Below are 23,417 nucleotides of genomic sequence, written 5' to 3' on the forward strand. Positions count from 1 at the left end.
ATTCCGTTTATTGTAAGAATAAGGTTAGTAATGTAAGAGCAGATCATCTTGTAGTAGCTCGAGTCCGATCAAATACAAGAGCATCTACACTGCAAAAAATGTGATCTAAAACATTTTTTTTATTATCTTTAAAGTGGTCAATCAATCAATCAATCAATCAATCAATCAATCAACCAATCAATCAATCAACCAATCAATCAATCAATCAGACAAAAAAAACTTATGATTTTTCTTTAAAGCATTGGTCTTCACCTTTGGGAGATTAGTTTTAGGGTCGATGATGTAGCTCAAGTCTTTTCCATTCAAGCTATGGGCCAGTTTATACTTTCGCACGAAGGCACGATTTTCTGCGCTGGTACTACCATCCACTCCTCGGGCTCCTTGTGTGATGATACCCCGTACTGTTTTGGGGACTCCCAGATCTACCTGCAGCCATTCTTCTCCAGCCACGGGCTGTGTGGGACTGGGGAACCACCCTGAGCGACTGGCCACCAGCCGTGCGGCACCTGTGGCCCCATGGATGTCCCTCATGGAGGAGGCAGAGATCTGGGAATCCGGAAGAAGGCCAGAGAGCATTCCCTGCATCTCGGAGCATGGAGCGTCTGGATGAGGGATAGACAAGCAGATGAGTTATGGTGAAGCAAAGAGGAATTGACATTTTAAGGCTGAAGAGATCAATGTTTCATGTTGTTATGTCATGAGAGAGGCCTTAGGAGTAAATAATAAATAAATACAGCATGTGTGGGTGCAGTTTTTTTTTTTTCATGTATACATCCCCCCTGGAGTGGGTGTTTGTGTGTAGGATTTATTACAGGAAGAATTTCGTGTTCTAGTTTCGCTAGGTTCACCTCAACAGAGTTAAAAGCAAACCCACTCAGCCCAAAACAGCCATTCTCTGGCTCAACCGGCACAAACACAAAAGCTACCAGAAATAAATGATTGATTTTGGCCTATGGCTTAAACACAGAACAAAAAAAGAGGAAAACAGGCTGGGGCATCTGGTTCAAGCCCATCCTAACAATCTCAGCTGAATTACACCCAGAGGTACACCCGCCCACACTCCGACAGAAAGAGCAGTAAAACACGGATCGAGGCTAACGGCACCGACGTGATAGATGGTTTCACGGGCATCTTTATGGGCTCTGCACTGTCGTATATCCCGCGGGCTGAGCATCACTCTTTCGCAGGAAAGACAGGAAGGGCAGCAACACGCCTCACTGAAAGCAGCTTGTTCTGGGCTGGATGCCCAAGGGACAACAGCCCCCGCGGGACTAGAGTAGGTCTAATATGGGGGCCGGTGGCGTGTCCGTGCGTTGTTTGTGTCAGTGCTGAAAAAGACCTCGTCTCTAAAAGCACATTTGTCCTGCTCAGTGTCGACGAAAATAGGAGCGAATCACTGTTTAATAGCGTAATGATGGAGTGTGATGTCTCTGATAACATCAGTGCAAAAGCAGCTCACCTCCTTCATCTGCTGCAGGACATGCTAACAGAATTAGGTGACTGCTATCTCCCCATCTCCATAAATAGCCAAACTCAATCAGGACCCTAAAGAGCTCTGATAAATACACATCTAAGCTCACTTGACAGGGACACAGTAGGCGTCTGGAACGGTATCTGTCACATGCAGCATTTGATAGCCTGCTGGGCTCTAAAGTTCATATGAGATGGAGGAAACTTCTAGATTATATATACTTGGTTTGTGTACTAAGGATGCTCTAATCAGGATTTTTGCAGCCAATACCAAGTAGCGACTCCTTGTCATGGTAATCGACCAATACCAAATACAGATTCTGATCTTTCAAGCTATATAATGCATAAGGCACATTTTCCGTCTAAGTTGACTTAAGTAAAGTTTTTCCTTACCTAAGTATATAAATGAAGAATACTACATATAATCCCTTTAACATGTCTCTTTTAACCATTTAGCGTGGACATGTCATGGTCAGAAGGAGCTTTAGAGAAAATAATAGATATAACAGATTTAAAAATACTCTATTCTTACTTCACTGCTCTATTTATTTAACCTAACCAAAGTAATGCTTAGAACATCACTGTGCCTCTTTCCATCTGTTCTCTTGCTCATTTACTCTTGTCGCCATGATTTGCAGGGTATTTTATCTAATTTCCGGGCATCACTGTGCCGCTATGTCCTAGACGAGCGGAGCTTCCAGGACATGTTGGACACTAGACAGCAGCTCCAAACACTGGTGAGAGAGCATCATTCACGTGAGCTCCGCCAATAAACTGTATAAACAGAGATCGCACCACATCTGTATATATTTTATTTAGCTGTTATGACGCATGCGCATCGATTGCTCAAACTCCGAAACATCATTTACCTCCTTACATGTTGTAGGGCTGCTGATGTATAATATACGGGTGTGGACATGCGACTTCCTCAGCTTGTAAACTCATAAACACACCAGCAATCAGTTTATGAGACCTGTCATATTGGCGAGTACCGATCGAGTCATGAAATGTGATTATCAGTCGATACCGATCTTCGACTAATCGATTGGAGCATTCCTAGTGTGTACCTTGTGTTTCCTACATTGGGCGGATTAAATGTCCCACGTATAGCAATACCTGTAAGTGTTGACCTGGTAGGGTTGTAGGGCTTCTGGTGTATAATATACGAGTGTGGATGTGCGTCTTCCTCTGCTTTTAAACTCATAAACAAACCAGCCATTGTTTCATGACATCGGCTAGATTGGGAGTACCAATTAAGTCTTGAAATGTGTTTTTCGTCTGATACCGATCTTCAGCCGATTGATCGAAGCATCCCTAGTAGTGTGTACCTTGTGTTTTTCCCATTGTAGGGACCAAATGTCCCCACCTGTATAGCAATACCAGTGAGTGTTGACCTTGTGGGGACATTTTGGTGTAAATGAGTAAAAAAAAAAAATTTAAAAATGCTGTCAGTGTTGGGTTTTGGGGTGGAATTGGGATAGAATATACAGTTTGTACTTTAAGTAAATCACTAAGTCTCTGAAGGAAGTCTAGGATGTCCCCATAAAAAGCTGTACAAGTATGTGTCTGTTAGTGTGTTTGCAGGATTTCTTGCAGCCTGAGCAAAGCCGCCAATCATAGACATTTCTGCTTATTTCATAAAAGCAATGGCCAATCAGAAGTAATCAGTTCAAAATAGTCAGCCTCCAAGTTCAAGTTCTGGACAGTCAGGATTCCTTGCAAGTCACATTTTAGCAAGCAATGTGTGGACATAATGTAAATATTACATTCTTTCTGCAGTGCAGAGAGCTTTATTGATTAATGGAACTTTGTATATTGTGATGGACTGAACTATCTTTGTATGAAAGTCTGCTATTGTCTCATTTTACATTTAGTACATCCTTAATGTGAAACACTACATAGTAGTGTTCCCTTAAGGAGTGATGAAACATGGATTGTTTGCAGATTTAAAGAAAGTTTTGTGGTGTGAGGTTTACTGACCCGTGATTTGACAGCCGTAAAGTTCGAAGCGTAAAGCGATTCCATTCTTCCATGACTGAGGTCGGATGCGGACAAACCGAGCCAAGACGGGTTGGGGGATCCGGTTCAGGACCACCTCTGAGGGGTCTGCGTTCGCATGGAAAACCTAAGGACACACATAGAGGGAGGAAGAAAGAGAGAGAGATTTACAGCTATTCAGGAGGTGGTTAGGCTGAGGCCACTCATTCAAAAACAAACTAACCTCACAAACAAGCACAAATCCTCGCAGAGTGAGAGCTTATTTACCGGGGTCAAGTGAGATTGTGACTTTAATTGCAACAAAAATACACACACCACTGAATACACACAGAGACGCCAATGTTCACATCATAAATTCAAACATGAAACGCTGCTTCCTCCAGAATGAGTTAAAGACCACAGACATGAATGAGGGGGTTTTGAAGAATCACTCCATAAGCTTGAACGTTGTCACATAAAGACATAAAACAAGATGCAACCAAATGTTTTTGGGTGTTGTCAATGTTTACATCAATATGTCAGATGGATCACTGGTATTTCAGCAGGCAGTTCCCAGGGTGTTTTAGAAACATGTGCTTTAGCTTTTGCATCTTGGGGTGGCGAGGATGGACAAGATGACAAGCTCTGATAGCAATATCCATCTCTCCTCGTTCCTTGGAGACTCAAGCCTCTGTCATGGTCTTTGTCTCCAGAGAGAGGAAGTGGGAAAGGGGAGAAGGACCAGAAAAGGGCGAGTTCTGCTCCACTGCACACACAGAAACAAAGCCTGGACCCTAAGGACCTGACCCGTCTCCAGATCCAATGACATCCGGGCCAGCTGGTCTGGGTCAGGTCTGTGTACGGCTGGCTTGTGCGGATAGTGAATGAAGAGATTAAAGACGGGTTAGAAAAACTAAAAGCACAGCCTTCTGAAATTTGGTAAATCACCCTAATATATCATGAAATAAAAGCTTGAAACTGTGAACTGAGGACCTGCGATCATTAATCATTGCACATACGGTTGTTTAAAAGCAGTGGAGGCCTCGGGCAATTGTACAAATGTTTCACTTATTTCATCATAACTTAGAGACTACTACAAATCTACCTGTCATTTTTTTGTAATATGTAACGAACATAAGTGCCATTTTTTTTTTAACTATTAAAATATTAAAACTAAGAAATATTTGGACCCCCTTTATATTCAGTGGCCTTAAATATTAAGTTTATACATCAGGAAATGAATGTTCATAATGTACTGTATTGCAAAAAACGTCTGGTGCCTCTGAGGTGACTATGTGCCTTCTGTTTACGTCATGTATTTCTTTAGTTCAGTTTTCCCGCCAGTAGTTCCAACTGTGTCACACCCCTGTTTGTAATCTGTTTAATCATGTCTTGTGCATTTGTACCCCTGAGTTCAGTTTATTCCTTTGTCTGGTATTGTATACCGTATATTGTATGTCCGGTATTTGTCACCACTCCCTGTTGTGAGTGTTGCAGTAAATACGTATTACTGATAATTCCTTGCATTATAAATCCGTACATTTGTGAGTGAGCCTACCCGTGACACTAATTAACTAACTAAATATAAAATATTACATTAACATTAGGGATGCACTGTATTTTTGATAATGGCGGGCAAAGCGAGGCTTCACAAAACACTGAAACAGCTGAAGGAAACATGTCGAAGCTTCGAAAAGTTTCAAAACCCATCTCCACAGTGACACCTAGTAGTCATTTTTATGCACTGCTCTGGAAGCTTCAGCAAAGAAACTGTTGAGGTAAACAAATTAAGGAACTAAATCCCTTGTTGTAGAGTTGAGGTTTCAAGTGAGTTAGTGAAGCGGTGAGAGTTCCTGACTAGCATGGAGAGGTAATGGGTTTGAATCCAGGGTGAAGTTTTGTTTTAACATTGGTCTGACATCCGGATGAACAACTAAATATGTCTTTTGATCATAAAAGTAACATTATTAAATACATCGTCATAATTTCAGAAAATTCGGATTTCGAACTGGGGCCAATTACAGCACATGAAGTCTGCCCACTAAGCTACATGAGATTTTTTTCGACCCAGGTCTCAAAATGCTTCTGAAATAACTGATGCTTTGAATCGCTTAAGTCACGTGACTTGGTGCTTCAAAACACCCTAGTCACGTGACTTCATGCTTTGGTGCAGTGTTTCGAAACACTTGCGCTTCAGAATCTCGACACTGTGTCAAAACATTAATTTCATGCGAGTCATTACTAATTTTAACCGCCGAATATTATTGGCCAATAAAAAAGAAACACGCTGGTTTTAACCTCGCTCTAGCTATAAACATATGCTATAAACAAAGAATGAAGTGGCTTTCACACATGAAGTGAAAAGTACTGTGCTACGAAAGCAATGCAAAAGCCGGATTGTTGCTGCATCGACCAAAAAGCAAAAGAGTTAAATTTACAGAATTAAGTCTTAAGTCTTACAGAATTACATTATATAAAAAAATAATAAAGGGATAAGTCGAAAAGAAAATGAATGATTGAATATTAAAATAATAAATAATCAGAATAAAGTAATTTCGATTTTGGTTTTCGGCCCAGAATTTCTATTTCGATGCATCCCTAATTAACAATACAATGAAACTAATAAAAGTGAACAGAAGCCAAAAACATTTTTCGATTTCAAGCTGATAATTACATGCAATCGGAGCAGTGCAAAAAAGGTGTGGCAAAAACACAAGACAAGCCTTGAGAAAAAGTGTGTGTGAGGAGAGCAAGATGCTTCAGAAGAAAAAGGGAGTGTGTGGAGCTGTTGTCAGTAGGAAGATGCAGACATGCAGCACAGAAAATCTGCTTTTGTTTAATGACCTCATGATGGAGTGTGTAACCTTGCCCTTCACTGCCTGTGAAGTTTTTCATCACAGTGCAGTGTGTGAGAGCCAAGGAGAGTCCATGTGTGTGTGTATGAGACGACTAGGGGCAAGCAGTGTGTAATATATCATTTCTTTAGTGTGTGGGAGAGTCCTATTTCTCACGATTCACTGACACAACCTGACACACACCCAGCACTTCCGAAAAGGTAAATAAAAAAAACTCAGCTACATTAGGAAGTCTGTGAAATATTCCAAAGCTATACATGTGGCAGTGTTATTTTAGTATTATCTATATTCTATTACAGCATTTATGAAGATTTAAATGAAGGTTTAATTAATTTTCCTTATAATAAAGTGATGCAGTTATGTCAGAATGCAGAATAATTACAGTATTTGATGTGGGTTCCCTCAAGATTTTCTTATGATGTTTTTCTAATGGAGATTTCCAATTAATCAGTGAAATAAGGTCTGTGTCTGTCAACGATACTTCAGTGTTTTGTCATACAACTTAAATGTAGTGTTAAGTTTACTCTCAAGTTATTATTACCACAGACATTTGAAAACCCCATTGGTAAATCTTGAGGGAACCCATGGTGATGTCATGTAGTTTTAGTGAGTTTTTATTTTAATTTGTTTTCTTAAAAAACACCTTTGATGAAAGACAGTTTGGACAGAACTGTGAGTAGGTATAGTGTGTCCACAAACATATTGGGGTAATCTAAAGACAACAAGTCTCTTTTTTTAAAATGTACTGATGTTAAAATAGGATCCAAATCCTTCCCATTTTGAGGCTGACCACAACGTGACAGAGGAGTGCGATTTCCCCTCTCAGCGATTGGATTGGCAGCCGCATATTAACATGTCTCCATAGAAACGCGTATAATCATATCAACAAGACAGGATGTGCACTAAGCAACTGCTATTTAAAGATCTGTTTAGCTCTCTGTGATTATCAATTATAAGCAAATGCAATCAAAAATGAGTTTTACAAGTTTAAAAAGTTGTTAAAACAGTGCATGTTTGTAATAAATTACAGCGATTTTACAGTTTTTACTTTATCACCACAGCCGCATGTCAGTACAATTCTAAAAGAAGACACTTCAACCCCAATGTGTGGACATTAATTCAGGTTTATTTTGTACATTAACATAACGATATCCATTCAGCAGTGGATATTAACGTGTATCCTGTCACATTTGCCGTGCAAAAACAGTGCAAAGTTAAATTCTCTGACTTTGCGTGGACTTTGTAACAACATTGTGTGTGACTCATCGTTGCAGAAAGGCTTAACTCTACAACAAATACATCAAATAATCATTGGGAAAGTTCTTACTGTTGTATTTCTCACAAACGTTATGTAAGATCTGCTTCCTTTATGTCTGTCACTGTGCTGTTTATCTGACGCAGCCAGAGATTGAGGCATGTGGGAAGGGTGGGCGGGGAGAACTAGCATTAAAGCAACAGGTAACCAAAACAGCTACATTGTGTTCATTGCAGAAAATTCCAATACTCTGAAAAGTATCAAATAATCTGCTGGGTGTTTTGAGCTGAAACTTTACAGACACATTCTGGAGACATGAAAGACTCATCTTAAATCTTGAAAAAGGTAAAACAGGTAGCCTTAAACACATGTATATAATTCTAATTAACATTTATTTTCGGATTTCTTTTTTAACAGTGTTAGTACTTTATCTTAAACTTACGATATGATGTTTTTATGTCTGTTTTTCATATGATTTTAAAATATTTTTAGTTTTATCAAAAATCAATTGATATTAACACTGATGGATGCATGGATGCATGGTTTATTGAGCAAAGTTGTTCAATTATATGATTATTTAATTAATTATATAAATTAATTTGATTGTAGGGCAACGCAGTACAGGTGAATTGGGTAAGCTAAATAGTCCATAGTATATGATTGTGCATGGATGTTTACCAGAGATGGTTGGAGCTGAAAGGGCATGCGCTACGTTGAATATGTGCTGGATAAGTTGGTGGTTCATTCCACTGTGGCGACCCCGGATTAATAAAGGGACTAAGCCGAAAAGAAAACGAATGAATGAGTTTGATTGTCATGCAATAATGTGCATCTTTTGAACAGCTTCTATGAAACAATAAATATTGTAAAAAGTGCTATACAAACAAACTTGAGTTGAATTAAATAATAATTTCTAATCAATCTTACTATTTTTTTCTGGAAGATGTTAGGCAAAAAAAAAAAAGATTTGCATCGAAGGAACAACTTTAGCCACAGTCTTAGCTATCATTTAGAGCTCAGTAAACACAAACACTGCTGAAACCACAGAATACATTAGCGACCGCTTAGCAACCTCTCAGTCAGTTTTTATCTACCGTTGTCCATGGACTGGGCGGCTCCCTTCCCTGGCCAGTGATTGGCTGACAAATTTAATCCAAACCAGCAGAAAACTAGGGGCTGCGAGTCCCTCATAACAGACGAACAGATGTTTCTCGCATGGGATTTGGGACAGAAGGCCCACTGCTCATTACAGATAAACTTCCAAAAAACACAAAGAGAAGAGTATTAACCATGAAGATGCCAAAATGATCAAAAAGCCCAGAAAAAAGCTAAAAAAGCGTAACAGGATTGAGCAGTCCAATTACTGAGAGGGCGTTAGGGAGCTGGCTGAGATGAAGCTGAAGAATGGTGATTTCCCTCTGGTCCTCTAAGGGAAAGTGAGAGGAATGACAAAAATGACAAAGTCCCAGACTCTGACAGCAGCAGAGATAGGCAGAGATCAAAACGGATTGTGTTAGAAACATCAAACTACACATTTATTGTCCCCCCCACTCCAAAACACACACGCACCTGCTAATGTTTTCTTTGCATCCCTGAGCTACATTGGCCCCTGACTGGTGGTGTTGTGTTGACAGACACACAGGTGCCGGTAATGACAGACTCTCCCACACACCGAAACAGGAGAACTGCTGTCAAGCCTGCTGTCATAGGTCGTCTACTGATACAAGGCCACCCTCACTCCCGTTCCCTCTTTTTTGTGTGTGTGTTTTTTTCTATAATCTCACTCTCTCTCTCACTATGCAGTCTAGGCGTAATCTTTGATTGATGCACTCTCAGCGTGTGCAAGTGCATGCCTGTAGCCAGAGACATAACAAATGGACACTGCCGTCATCGGAAGGTTTATGCTAAATTACGATCATGAATCATGCATTTGCGTGTGTTACTTATATCATGTTCCCTTTCAGCATGGCTGCTAGTGTTTCCTAGCGTGCAGCCTGTGAGGGGATCAGGTATGTGGCATCTGTCAAGGGTGGCAATGATTTTTATACTTAGATGGGAGTCTTGGTGTATCTTTTGTTTGATACATGCACTTTTTTTGCTTTGCAGAGAGGTACACACAGAAAAGCTGAAAGGAAAGCATAATTAAATTATGCAAATATTCATAAACAATATTACACACACTTAGAGGATTGCAGGAAATGTAGAAACTGCAAGAGTAGAACCAGTGCTTCACAAAACACTTAACAAAACTCTTATGCTCATTGGCAGTCAATCAGCAAGTAGTGTTTTTCTTTTTGCTCATTTGAGAAGCAAAAATTTGTCAACAAAACACATATCATCCTCCTTTGCCAACAATAGAAAAAGAGTTAGCACTTGCACCCACTCCAAAAATGACTTTTGCTGCTTTTTTCAAACTACTTATTTAAAATGAGCTGAAAAAAACACAATTTGTATGGTGTTTTTGGGACAACTTAAAAGTTTTATGTTCAGTACACTTATATTCAATTTAATTCATCTTTATATCTTTACTCAAAAAACGACTTTTGCTGCTTGTTCAAACTACTTACTTAAAAGTTAATGTCTTATGTTCAATCCATTTAAATTTGTAAAAATGCTCAAGTTATCTTAATCGAATTGTGCTGGTACAATATGAAGGAATTGTGTGGAATCCAGCATTTTACACTGAATGATGGGTTCCACACAATCGGTTGGTGTTGGGGCAACATGAATGAATCAGGTTAACTTATTTGCTTATTTAATCAAACTTCAGTTGGTTGAATGTAAAACAATTAAATTGTCCCAAAAAAAAAAAAAAAAACCTCAAGAATTGGGTTGTTTCAGCTTATTTTAAATAAGTAGTTTGACCAAACAGCAAGAGTAATTTTTTAGAGTGTAAAGCGCTTTTACAATGTAGATTGTGTCAAAGCAGCTTAACATAGACATTCTAGTGAATTGAAACTGTCGGTCCAGTTTTCAGAGTTCAATTTTCATTGCTGAAAGTCAAAACACTGAAGAACAAATCCATCAAACTAGATCAACAAGTCCTAAACCAAGCAAGCCAGTGGTGACAGTGGTGAGGAACAAAACTTCACCATTTGATGAAAGTGAAGGAAAAAACCATGAGAGAAACCAGACTCGGAGAGAAACCACTCTCCACTCCTCCATGACCACTACAACATCTTCTCAGGATATGGCCTGGTCTAGGATTATGGATACCTCTAGAAGTTCTTTATGGTTGGCATCATCTCTTTACAGGTCACAATCTCTTAAACTTGTAAAAATAAGTTTAAGATAGCTTAATCGTTTTGCGTTGAGACAACATGAACAAATTGTGTGGAATCCAGCATTTTTTACATTTTGTTTACAATCTATTTGTGTTGGAACAACATAAATTAAGTTAAACATTAAATTAAGTTGTCTTAAAAAACTCAAGAATTGTGTTGTTTTAGCTCAATTTAAATAAGTAGTTTGAACAAACAGCAAACATTTTTTTTGAGCGCAGTTCAGCTAAAGAACAAAAAAAAAAATAATAAAAAATCTGAAAACAAAGACAAAACATGGGCATTTTGTAAACGCAATTAAAAACTCACTGCCAATGTCATTTACATTAAACTCAAGACAATGACTCATCATCCCAACAACATCCAAAACTATTACTATAAAAGCAATGCCCTAAAATGCCAATGCAACTAAATGTGCTTTTATTAGTTAAAATATAGTAAAATAAATATAGTATACTATAAAATCAACAGCTTTGGAACTGCACTTAACTGAAAAGATTTTTTAAAAAACAGAAAACCCCACATCCCATGCAAAATCAAGCACGGCTGTACAGCACAGAATAAACTAAAGACAATGTGTTACGCTTGTGGATTGAAGCATGCAGATGGTTTTGAAACCGATCAAAGAAAGATAATAGGCCAAGTGTGTTGAACTCTTAGCTTCTATAACATCAGTAGAAAGAGAGACTATTCTTTCGTCTTTTCATTCTGTGTGAAAGTAAGCACTCATTTCACTTCTTCCTATTTCGCTCTCTCGTCTGTCTTGTGCTCAGACGCTGTACCCACATGTGAAAAATGACTGACATGAGAACAGTGTTTCAAACCTGATGCCAGTTGTTATATGCCAGTGTACTGACAAGATGTCAGCGGGACATGACAGATTTTCTAATGTAATACAAAAGAACAAACTGATCCACATCTTGGGACTTTACTCAATATTTTACTCGCTATTAATGAAACATTAAAGCTGACTTTTGCCTCAATATTATACTAAATTGTTGCTTATTAATGGTTAGTTAGCTAGTCGTTGGGTTTAGGTATTGGGTCGGAAAACAGATCATGCAGAATATTTAGCAAGTACAAGTAAACAGCCATTATTTTGATATAGGCAGGTAAGCCCCTAGTAGTTCAGAGTGAGGTTTAATACTTAAACTAAAGTGTTCACCTATGTTCCATTTTTGTTATCAAATATATGATGAGTTTAAACCTCTAAATGCCTTCTGAAATTTTCTTCTAAAATAAGCATTTTTCCCAGGCTCCTGTATGTGTTCAGTAATATCAAGTTTATTGCAAAGAAGAGTGAAATCTCAGCATAAACAAAGAAGATTGAGAAAAAAATTTCATTTTCGATGGAAATTTCAGACGGAACTTACAGGTTTTTGCATCTGAACTGTTCATACATACACACACACACACACATACGTACATATACATACATATATATATATATATATATATATATATATATCTCAAAGTTGGGTTGGGAGCTGGGTCTATTCTACGCAAGCTATGATGACTTTCACCTTGATATTTTAGCGCGGATGTATACCTGACCGGTGAGCAGTCTAACAAAAAAATGCTCTTCTGAATCAAATCAGCAGGATGCCAGACTTTTACTGCAGCTCGGCATTTTTAGTTTAACTCATGGACATTTCATTCATGCCACCGTGACAAACTGGGGTATTAGACGCAAATAAGGAGTAAGGACTGCTGAGAGTGTTATGGAACTGAATAACGCACTTCAAATGAAAAGAAAAAAAACTTTACGTTTTGCGATGTTGTCTCTTTATATTCGCTGAATACTCCCTTAAAAACGAAGTAGAAATAGAATGAAAATGTTACTACACTCTCAGAAATAAAGGTACGAGAGCTGTCACTGGGGTGGTACCTTTTCAAAAGGTACACATTTGTACTTGAAGGGTCCATATTGATACCTCAGAAGTATATATTATTACCTACAAATTTTAAGAGGAACACTTTTGGACAAATTTAGTACAAATTTGTACCTTTTAAAAAGGTAACACCCCATTGAATTACTCAACAATTAAATGTCTTCTAAAATATGGACCATGGCGCATCATACACTATAAAAGACACAAAACAAAGACTATGAAACATGGTTATTGAGGATACTAATGACGAATGGCTATTTTAAAAGCTTAAAGAATTACTTAAATGATCATACAACGTATTTTAATTTCCATTTTCACACAACTGCTGGCTATTATTCAATCTCTGTTACAAAACAATGGCAATGGAATTAAAAATCATAAAAAAACATTAAAAAAAATGTGTACAGAAAAAAAAAATAAATAAATGCTTTCATATGTCTATTTTCTGTATACGCATATGCACGAAGATCTAATCTGTGACAGAGTAAACAGCCGCAGTGCTGCTGGTCTGTCTAGACACACACACACAGAGACAGATCAATGGGGCGGATGTAGATTAACTGTTATATGAATTATTTAAAAAATTAGTCTGACATTTCAGGAGTAGTTACATTTTAGGGACTCCTTAGAAATCCATCAGTGTATGAAAATGCATACGTGTGTGAATATTGATTGCATTATTCATTACTAGTTGTGGGGGCTCGCCCGGGATCGTAAAATCTACGATATTTAAATTTCTTAGGATCATGGCATGGCTAGTTCTCATTGTTTCGTTTTATGCTTAAAGTAATTTAGTGCATTGCACTAGAGACAGTAAACAGTAAAATTGGGTCCTCAGTAATGGCCAACAAGGCAGGTTACTAGTGAGGGAGATTCCCCCTAAAAATGAACGTGAATTATGCAAACGTCTGGCACAAGGGTGGTCTACTAAAATAATAAAAACCCTCCAAATTGAACCCTTGGGGTGCGAGGACACACACACACTCCTGCAAGATGCTGTCACTTTCAATGTAATATAGAACGAGAAAAGCTTGTCGTTGCATAAAAGTGGACACAGTGCATTAGAACTTGGACAGGGTTACAAAAAGTCACATGGCGGCACCAGGGATCACAGTCGATGAAAGAGGTGCTGCATTCCCCGCTCTGTCCATCCTTATGCCTGCCTGTCTTTTTGTCTTTCGGCCCTTCCATCTCTCACTGCTTTGAATTGGCTAGCTGCCATGCTTTTTTTCCCTCAGACTGATGGGGCCGCTGGGAAATGTGGTCAGCGTTCACAGCTCTGTTTGAGTCATTACTCTCTCTCTCTGCCCTTCCTCTGCTCTCTCCCACACCTCCACGGCCCAGATGAAGATGTTGACAGAGCAGCCGGGCTCCAATTGGCGGCAGGCCAGTGCAGGCTCAGCCTCAGAGGAGGAGGAAACACAGAGAGAGATAGAGCAGAATAGTCCTGTGACAAATTATTTTATAAGTACATATATTCCTTGTAGGCTTTCGATTAATATGAGGTCAAAGAAACCGCATGTAGAATAATTATACACATATTATAAAGTTCAAAAGGCCTGTAGATAAAGTACAACTTGATGTGTCAGGTTTTCCTGATTCATGGTTCGTGTCTAGTATCCTGGCTACTCTTGGTTGTATGCATGGCTGTCAAAGATGGATGTGGTACTCTGTGGAACACAGTGGCCAAATTTGGTGTGTTTGTGCCATTTGGTGTGTTTGTGTCATGAGTTTTAAACACTGGTGACAAATATTAAGCATGAATTAAAAATTTCAAGGGTGTGAGTCTGCAGGTTGTGAAATTGAAAGAAAAGCTCATTCGGTTTAGAATATTATCTTGTGGATTACAATGTCTGGCTAAATCCTGTTCAGATAGAGGGAAAACTGCAGAATGTTGATTTGGTTGCTGCTTTCCTCTTAATTCCCAGTCTGCATGTGAGATTGAGTTGGAGAGATTGGAATGTGGAGGCCCTCCCTCTTCGATTTACCTTCCTACTGTGATACAGGGGGGGGGGAACACTGGAAATTTCTGTTGAAACACTTTCTCCTCTGTGGTTTCATGCACACAAACAACTGTAAGCACTGTGTAGGATGATCAATAGAGTGCTATATGAAGGAGTCCAGAAAAGCTGGAAATAGGTATCTTTAATGTCCGGTATGAAGAGTCAGTGTTTTTTTTAATGGCATTTTTTTCCATCTGTAATAATGTTTGGTTCAAGCTCAAAAACCTTTCATGTTTTATTTGATGACAAAACACGTCGATAACTCCCCACTCAAAAAGCTTTTACTTGACTTAAAAGTGGTTGGTAACAAGTGGCTAAATGGGACTATGGACAAGCATCACGCCAAACACAAAAGCTCTACTTAGCTTACAATTATAGGCAATATATATTTTAGAACAAGTACTAGAAAAATGTTCTTAAACTTTACAAATAAGTGATTTTATATACAATATTCTAGAATGTAGTTTCATTTGTTTACAGCCTAATGGCCTGTTTCCACTGAGTGGTACGGTACGGTAAGGTACGGTATGGTTCGGGTCGGTACAAGTCACCTTTATGAGGCTTGCGTTTCCACTGCCAAAAGGGTATCAATGGTAATCTTTTGGTGGGTGTGGTGTCCGACGGAAAGTTCCAATCGATGTCATTCTTGCTCGAGGAAATGTCACAGTAAAGCTGTTCGGGTCGTTCACATATCATATGAGAAGCACTTCTCACAAAACAGATGCTTTATACACACCGATACTTGTGTATAAATGTTCATCACTAACCTTTCTATGAACATGATTTGATTATAACTGCAGAACAGTGATATAACCTACTGTAATGTCTGCAGTTATATAAAATAAATAAATAAATGCAACATGTATGAACACACACAGACCCTTACAGTCTCTGATATGTTATAAAAATTACAGAAAAACTACACACAGCATACAGTTAGTCCTTATTTGAGTTAAAAAACAACATGCAACAAATAGCCCAGTCAGTGCAAACCTCTCATCTGTATCTTTAATCTTCAACAGCACATGTAACCTCTTGTTAGAAATTAATCCCGCCATTCCGAGTTCATAATAGTCCAAAAGGGGATGATATTAGTTAAACATGGCAGTTTGTTCATGTTTGCTGTAAAAATCATCTGCTCTTTTGATTTTTCCGACTTTGTTTTTTTGTGCGTCACTTTAGCGCTTGTCCATTTCTCAAAGGATCAGATGTCAGAACCACTTCAATGATCATCCGCACGTTATTATCATCAGCTCAATTTGGTTATTTTAAATATAGATGCGCACACGAGCTCTCTCTCGAGAGAAAGTGAAACCTCTCAAGCTTCAGACGGCCTTGTAAACAATTGCGGGGCACAAGGTAGATTCTGCTTTTCTTCTTGGCTTCGTGACTGTTCATAAACACGACGACAATGTTTGTTTGAGCTCGGGTCGACATTGGCTTGTTATTATATGTATATATTATTACGGTGTAATGTCTCGGCTGTGTTTTTAAAAATGGCGCTATATTTGTTTTCATTCCCCTGGCTTGTTGCATGAGCGAATGACGTATCTCTGTATACCAATAGTGTTCAGCTGGGTGTCTTGCTCTGTCTTTTAGTACCCTTTCGAAAGGGTCCCAAAAAAGTGGTACGGTACAGTTCACTTTTTGCTACTTTTTGACAATAAAAACGGCATAAAAATGTACTGAACCATATCATACCGTACCACTCAGTAAAAGCAGGCCATAACTTACGCTTTTTAATTGTGACAATTATCTGTGAATATGATCTTAAAGAGTAAAACATTATCTTCTGCAATAATCGAAGTATGGCTTGCTTGGTTTGGGACTTGTGAGGCTTTCAGCAGTGACATTTACATAAGACTGAACTAAAAAAAAATTAACTTTAACTGTAAAAACTGGAATAAAGCAGGTTCAATTTACTTGATTAAAGCTGTTTCGACACAATCTACATCATAAAAAGTGCTATAGACATAAAGATGAATTGAATTGAATAAGCCGAATGCTAATGAAAAAGCCATTTTTTATTTAAACGTGCATAATTTAGCACTCCTTCTATTTTGGTGACAACATCAACACAGAAATGAAACACAAGTCAAGCTAGAATCTGTATGTACTCTGTAAGTGTAAGACCAGACCATATATTTTATGACCCTCAGAGGTGTAAATGTTTCCTCCAAAAGCACCATTTGTCACAGTGAATGAAAACCACATTTACACGACAGGTAAGCTTGTATTTTTGTTTGAATACATGTGACACGGTCTCCTCGATTCACTGAACACCTTCCACTGTCACGCACGATGGCTTGGCTTCATGCAGCCGACTCGACTCAAAGAGCTTCTATTCTCGAGTCGATGACATCACGAAAGGTTAAACCCTCAGCGGTACACTCCTGAAGAACAGAGGGCTCCTCTTGGGATCTGGCAGCAGTCTTCCATTATCCACGCGCTCCATGTGAAGTCAAGGAATGCGCAGAGATGGACGAATATGTCAGGCTGCCGTTTTGAAGTCTGAGCTGATGTCATCTCCCATGACAGTGCACTCTGTTGCTCTGCTTTGGAAGTTTACATGTTAACACATAAACCATATGCTCTCTTTCTCTATAAAAAACTCCTTGATGGTACTGTTAAACAAGCAAGGAATTTACTAGACTTTTATAATGATCTCAGTCAATGACCTTGCTGCTTTAAATGGTCATGTTGACCTTAGGAGCAGGTGTGGGACATTGCATGAGGGACCAACTCACCAGTGGGAATGGGATTGAGACCTTCTGACCTCTTTGCAATCTAAAACAATATGTTGGTGGAAAAGCATAGCTTGTTCTGCCATTACATTGATGGCTTTATCAGATATGGTTTCAGGAGGAAGAGTGCGGAAACCACACGGTTGTGGGATTGACTGTATATGCATGTGTTTCTATCATTGGTGTGTACTTTTCTATGCTTCCAATGAAAGAGAAGGGAATCTGGAGTTCTGTTCCAAAACACACAGTGCTTTAAAGTCTCCCAATACAAATGGCTCTTCCAAAAGGTATAAATATACTGTTTTTGGATATATCCTAGAAATTCTAAAAGGCACTAAATAATAATTCCCTACATTTAAATAGCACTTTTTTTGGACACTCAAAGTGCTCGTGGGGGAATTACAGTGTAGGAATCTCCTCATCCACCAACAGTGTGCAGCATCCACCTGGATGATGCAACGACAGCCATATTGCAACAGATTGCACACCACACATGTTGATTGGTGGAGAGAAGTTAGAGTGATGCAACCAATAATGATATGGGGATGGTCAGGAGGTCTTGATAGACAGAGGCCAGTAGGCAAATTTGCCCAACCTGCCGGGGTTAAATCCCTACTCTTTTCAAAGGACATCCTGGGATTTTTAACGATCACAGAGAGTCAGGACCCCAGTTTAACATCTCATCTGAAAGACGGCGCTCACTAAGCAGTGTAGAGTCCCATTTACTATACTGGGGCGTTAGGACCTACACAGACCGTGGGTTGAGTATCCACTGCTAGTCTCACTAACATCACTTCCAGCAGCAACCTAGACATGTTTTCTCCTATCCAGGTACTGACAGGGCACAGCCCTGCTTAGCTTCAGTGGGTGACCATGTGAGAGTTGCAGAGAGCTAGCTGCTGGCATATGTGCACTCTAAATAAATGCTGGGTTGTTGTAAGCCAACATTGTATGGGGTTAAACAAATTTAATTTACATTTAATTGAAAAAAAACAAAACAAAAACCTAGCATCAATTTTGTCTTTATTTGATTCAACGATGGGATGCAGCAACCTAGAGTGTGTGTTCTTCACAGAGGTGGCAATCCCAGAATGTAACACAGTAAAAACACTATGGCAAATAAGTCAAGATGTAGAATGCAAACAATACTGGTATATTTTTTATACCAGAAAAAAGTATATTTTTTTCCCCAGAGTTGGGTAGTTGCATTACTCAGCTGTAGTGTTAGTGACTGGGTCAATTTCTGACATTGAAACTATACCACCAACCTGTTTTCACTAAGTAGGACATGTTCCTGTATTAATATCCATGTTGATCCTGGAACAACATCCCAATCAGCATTAAGGGATATGTTTACCGTTAATGTCTATTATTGCCCTCTGATTTTTGGAATAATTTACAGTTATGGTTGGGTTTAGGGGTAGGAAATAGGTAAGGATTATAATTTCGAACAAAAATTATAAACCAGGGTCGCATCATAATTGGCTAAATTATGACGTGCGAAACTATACACTCCACACAACCTATTCAAACAAAACAACCCAGTCATAGGTTTATCTATACTTGAGTCAAAATTGGGTTGTTTTTAACCTAGCATTTACCACAGAAACTACCAGAATTACATAACTATTAGAATAGACATAACAGTCATTCTGACCATCCATATTTGACTGTACTGAATTGAGTTTTTGTCATGTTATATTTACATGGGAAGCTTCTATTGAGATTTTAGAATTTAACTCTGAATTTTTTGGTCTAATTTTAGAGGTTTAATGCATATAAATAAGATCACTTTTGTAATATAATTGTTTTTGAATGTTTGAATGACACATCTGAAGTAAAGTTATGTTTTTGCTCTCAGAGAGTTGTATGCTAGGCAACAGATGAATGCATATTCAAAGGCACTGAAAAAGTAGTGAATGCTGAAACATATGCAATCAGTTATCTGAACTATCTGAAGTAATCTGAACTATTTTGTGTTTTGTCATTTTAATAAAAATACAATGTTAGAAAAAAAATACAAGTCAAGAGTTCACACTTGGCTGATGATTGAATATAAGCTTGTTTGGCATGCTGTACCTGGCTCAAAGGATTCTCGAGCTCAGGTAGATCTCGAGAACTTCCCGGCTTATTTTGTGACTAATGATGAATTGCTTTATGAGGAGAAAATACTGTTGGCTAGGAACTTGACTATGTTGCCAATTTGGTTTAGTCAATTTACTTATGACTCCTGTTTTTGGACAGTGGGAGAAAATCGGTGAACCTGGGGGAACTCCGAACAGAAATGTCAGCTGGCCTACTAAGGATAAGAACCAGTTATGTTCTTGCCGTGAGGCAACAGTGCTGACCACTGGGCTAATGTGCCACCTAATCTTGGAAAAAGTGGGAAGGGGGATTCTTCAAGACGGAGATGACTGTGGTTTAAAGACTGAAGTCACTTAGGGATCATCTGATTGGAGAATCATGCATTAGCTAATGTGGGTCCAGCCATGGTGAATCATAAACAAGTGATCCTCTTGAAATTAGTTTATAAATAAACTTCACTTTGGAAAAGACAGGCTACTATACAGATGTTTCATTTTAACAAAGTTACAAAATCTAAAAATGATCAAAATTACTCTCTCTGAAGTTCTAGTGTTAAAAGAAGATATTTAATGTGCTATTTTTGCATTATAAAGTATATAAAGTTACATCTTAGTTATGATGCTTCCTTATACTGTAGCTGCCTACACACAGGGCACACAGTAAAGTTCTGGATAAGAGCTCTGTGTATGTGTGTGAGATCTTATCAGGTCTGATTTAGCAGCAGCTGAATGAGTGTGCAGAAGGTAATCTAGTCTTGAACTGAAAGAACCGCCACAGCGACTGAGGCAGTTTGAGAAATTAAGCCCAGCTCTGCTGATATCACACTTACACCACACACACACACACACACACACACACACACACACACACACACACACACACACACACACACACACACACACACACACACACACACACAATGAGACTATCAGCCACAAGCCCACAGTGATCTCTTCAGTAGCTCTTCCTGTTTGTCCGTAAACACAAAATCCCCCAGAGACAGAAACACACCTCTAGCACCATCATTTGAAAGCGATGGAAGCTTGATGTTGAGCAATCAACCCAACACATCGCCACACAGCTCCTAAAAATAATAACCTGCTGACTCACAGCCTGTTTCTACATGACGCTCACATTCAAAGTTGTTTACAGTACTGCACATTTACATATTCATTGCACCGCAGACACCCTATTTCCTGTAAATCTACATAACAATGATTGGTGTTATTAAAAAAGGCCATGTCCGAATGCATTTGGTCTGCAGGCATGTTGGTAGATAGCTGCCAATATAAAAATACATTTCTTCCAGGCACATGCATAAATAGTACATTATTTAATAGCACCATTTCTAAATGGACACTGCTCGGTCATGCCTCCCATAGGGCACAAATCTTCCATTCCAGCACAGCGAGACTTCTTAACAAAGCTTAGTCCAACTGAAACCAAAGCCGTAAAAACATGAGCACATTAAGGCCTCAGAGATTTTCAGGAAGATTAAAGCCTGAGGCTTTTCCAGTAGGGGGTCCGGAACGAAAGACCCCAATGCCAGCTGATGGTGCCCAGAGTGGTTTCATTCTCAGTGGCTACTGATGATATTTTACAGCTTCTTCCAAAATCATTGCGCTAACATCAGAGCCTTCACATGTTCCCCTGTTAAGCAATCAACTGCATACAGGATTTCCAGGGGATTTGTTAATAACTGAAGATTAGAAGCATGTTCAGCAAGGGGCGATTAGATTTACACAGACCTTCTCACTCATTTCAGCTCTCTTCTTTTTCTGACCTCCCTTCACTTTGCTTTTGCTCAAGCCTTTAAATCTGTCTGTTCACTCAGATTGTGAGTAATAGAGTCCTGTCTAGCTCGTCCCATCAGTCTGGAGAATGAAGTCACTGCAGAAAAGAGCGTTTATAAAACCCAAGTAAACAACTGAGAGTGAACAAAACACATGCAGGCCAAACTAAACTCATTCACGTGGCTCCTGATGATACTTTGAGGTCTAATGAAGTTCCAATGCAGGGGTGTACAACTCAGTCCTGGAGGGTCAGTATCCTGCATATTTTAGCTCCAACCCCAATTATACCTGAACCAGCTAATCAAGCTTTTTCTAGGTATACTAGAAACTTCCAGGAAGGTGTTTTAAGGAAGTTAAAGCTAATCTATACAGGACACCATCTTTTTCTAGCAAAGACCCATGTTTCGTCTTCACAAGATCTTAATGTATTGTTAGGAGCCACAGGTATTCATTTTGTTTTTCTTGGGAATGTTTTTTGGTTCTCAAAGTGCCAGTAGATGCTTAGGTTTTATGAATGACCAAGGACCATCGTTTCAGTAAGAAATCTTCAAGTTACACTGAAGAAAAATATCGTCATCTACAGCAGTGTTTCTCAACCACGTTCCTGGAGGATCACTAGCACTGCATGTTTTTGATTTCTCCTTTGTCTGTCACACCCATTACAGGTCTTTCAGTCCCTGCTAATGAGCTGATGATCTAAATCAGTTATGTTTGGTTAGGGAGATACAGAAAATGTGCAGAGCTGGTGGTCCTCCAGGAACGTGGGTAAGAAACACTGATCTACAAAATGGTCTGAAGGACAGTAATTGTAATTGACATAAATGTAATAAAGATAGTTCACCCCCCCCCCCCCCCACCCCCAAAAAATTAAAATCTGCTATCATTTACACATCCTCCACTTGTTCCAATCCTGTTTGAGTTTCTGTGTTCTGTTGAACACAAAAGAAGATATTCTGAAACAGTATTTTTGTTATTACTATAGAAGTCAATGGCTGCTTTTTTACAACATTCCCCTGAATATTTTGTTTCGTCTTTAATAGAAGAAAGAAATTCATAAAAATTTAGAATGACTTGAGTGTGAGTAAACAGTAAGAAAACTCTTATTTTTTGGGTGAACTACCCCTTTAAATTCCATATGACGTTTGTAGGCAAACCAAGATTTCAACTGCACCACGGTAAATAACTACTGGATATAATGCTGGTAAAAATAAAATAGCAATATACCTTGCAAAAAATAACAATAAACCTTGTCTTTATTCATTTTCAGAGTTTCACACTAAGAGAGAAAACACCCGTTATCATACCTTGTGGTTCTTGCCGAATCTGTATATCATCCAGTCCTCTCCATTAGTGCTGACCTCCAGCTTAAAGGTGGTGACGAAGTAGGACTTGTGAGTCTCTTTGGAGACTGCACCCTGTGTAGCGATGCCTGTCAGAACCTTCAGGAAGTGCAGGTCCACCTGAGCAATAAAAAAAAAGAAATGCCAGTGTGTTATTAAATCTCTTGTGATAAGGGGTTTTGTTCTAATTACTGTAACAGGACATTTTGTTCTCGTCTTGATCCCTGGGTTTTTAAGCAGGTTCAGCTGTGTAGCCTCAGTGTGACACATCCACAATATTGCAGCACATGAGGGAAAGTGAATTATTAAATAATAAAAGGATTTAAAAAAACTAAATTAGTCAAGATTTCTATAGTGAGATATATTTTGTTATTTTCAATAAAACTATTGTTTTTTTAAGTGTTTTAGATTCAATTGTATTTTAATATTTAAATGCTATAAAAATTAAATTAGTGTGTTAACTGATATCATTTTAATTAATTTATGTAATTTAATAACCATTCATACATAAGATTAATACACACATTTTATAAAAAATAACTCAAGAGGTCTGTGACCACTACACAGTAGTGTGTGTATGTAAATGAGTGTATGGATGTTTGCCAGTGATGGGTTGCAGCTGGAAGGGCATCCGCTGCGTAAAACATATGCTGAATAAGTTCATTCTGCTGTGGTGACCCCAGATTAATAAAGGGACTAAGCCGAAAAGAAAATTAATGAAT

The 23,417-nt window shown here is 38.7% G+C and overlaps 1 protein-coding gene and 1 long non-coding RNA gene across 4 annotated transcripts in view; one reads left to right on the top strand and one right to left on the bottom strand.

The window, feature by feature from the left end:
- The window catches only part of nrp2b (neuropilin 2b), a 140,196-nt gene that overhangs the window by 43,724 nt on the left and 73,055 nt on the right, over positions 1 to 23,417 (bottom strand). For all 3 annotated transcript variants that reach the window (XR_015498801.1, NM_212966.1, XM_087266282.1), the window contains 3 exon segments: positions 22,660 to 22,815; positions 3,451 to 3,595; positions 253 to 602 (listed from right to left, as the gene is read on the bottom strand). Coding sequence is in view for 2 of the 3 variants with exons in the window: in NM_212966.1 (NP_998131.1) it covers positions 253 to 602; positions 3,451 to 3,595; positions 22,660 to 22,815 (651 nt within the window). In the remaining variant the exon portion in view is untranslated.
- Positions 13,929 to 20,194, top strand: LOC147842298 (uncharacterized). The gene is made up of 3 exons (XR_015499276.1): positions 13,929 to 15,393; positions 16,158 to 18,308; positions 18,760 to 20,194. It is a non-coding gene; the product is annotated as an uncharacterized LOC147842298 (long non-coding RNA).

The sequence above is a fragment of the Danio rerio genome, chromosome 9 (assembly GCF_052040795.2).
Source record: "Danio rerio strain M-AB ecotype USA chromosome 9, GRCz13ab, whole genome shotgun sequence".
In the NCBI taxonomy this organism is placed as follows: Eukaryota; Metazoa; Chordata; class Actinopteri; order Cypriniformes; family Danionidae; genus Danio; species Danio rerio.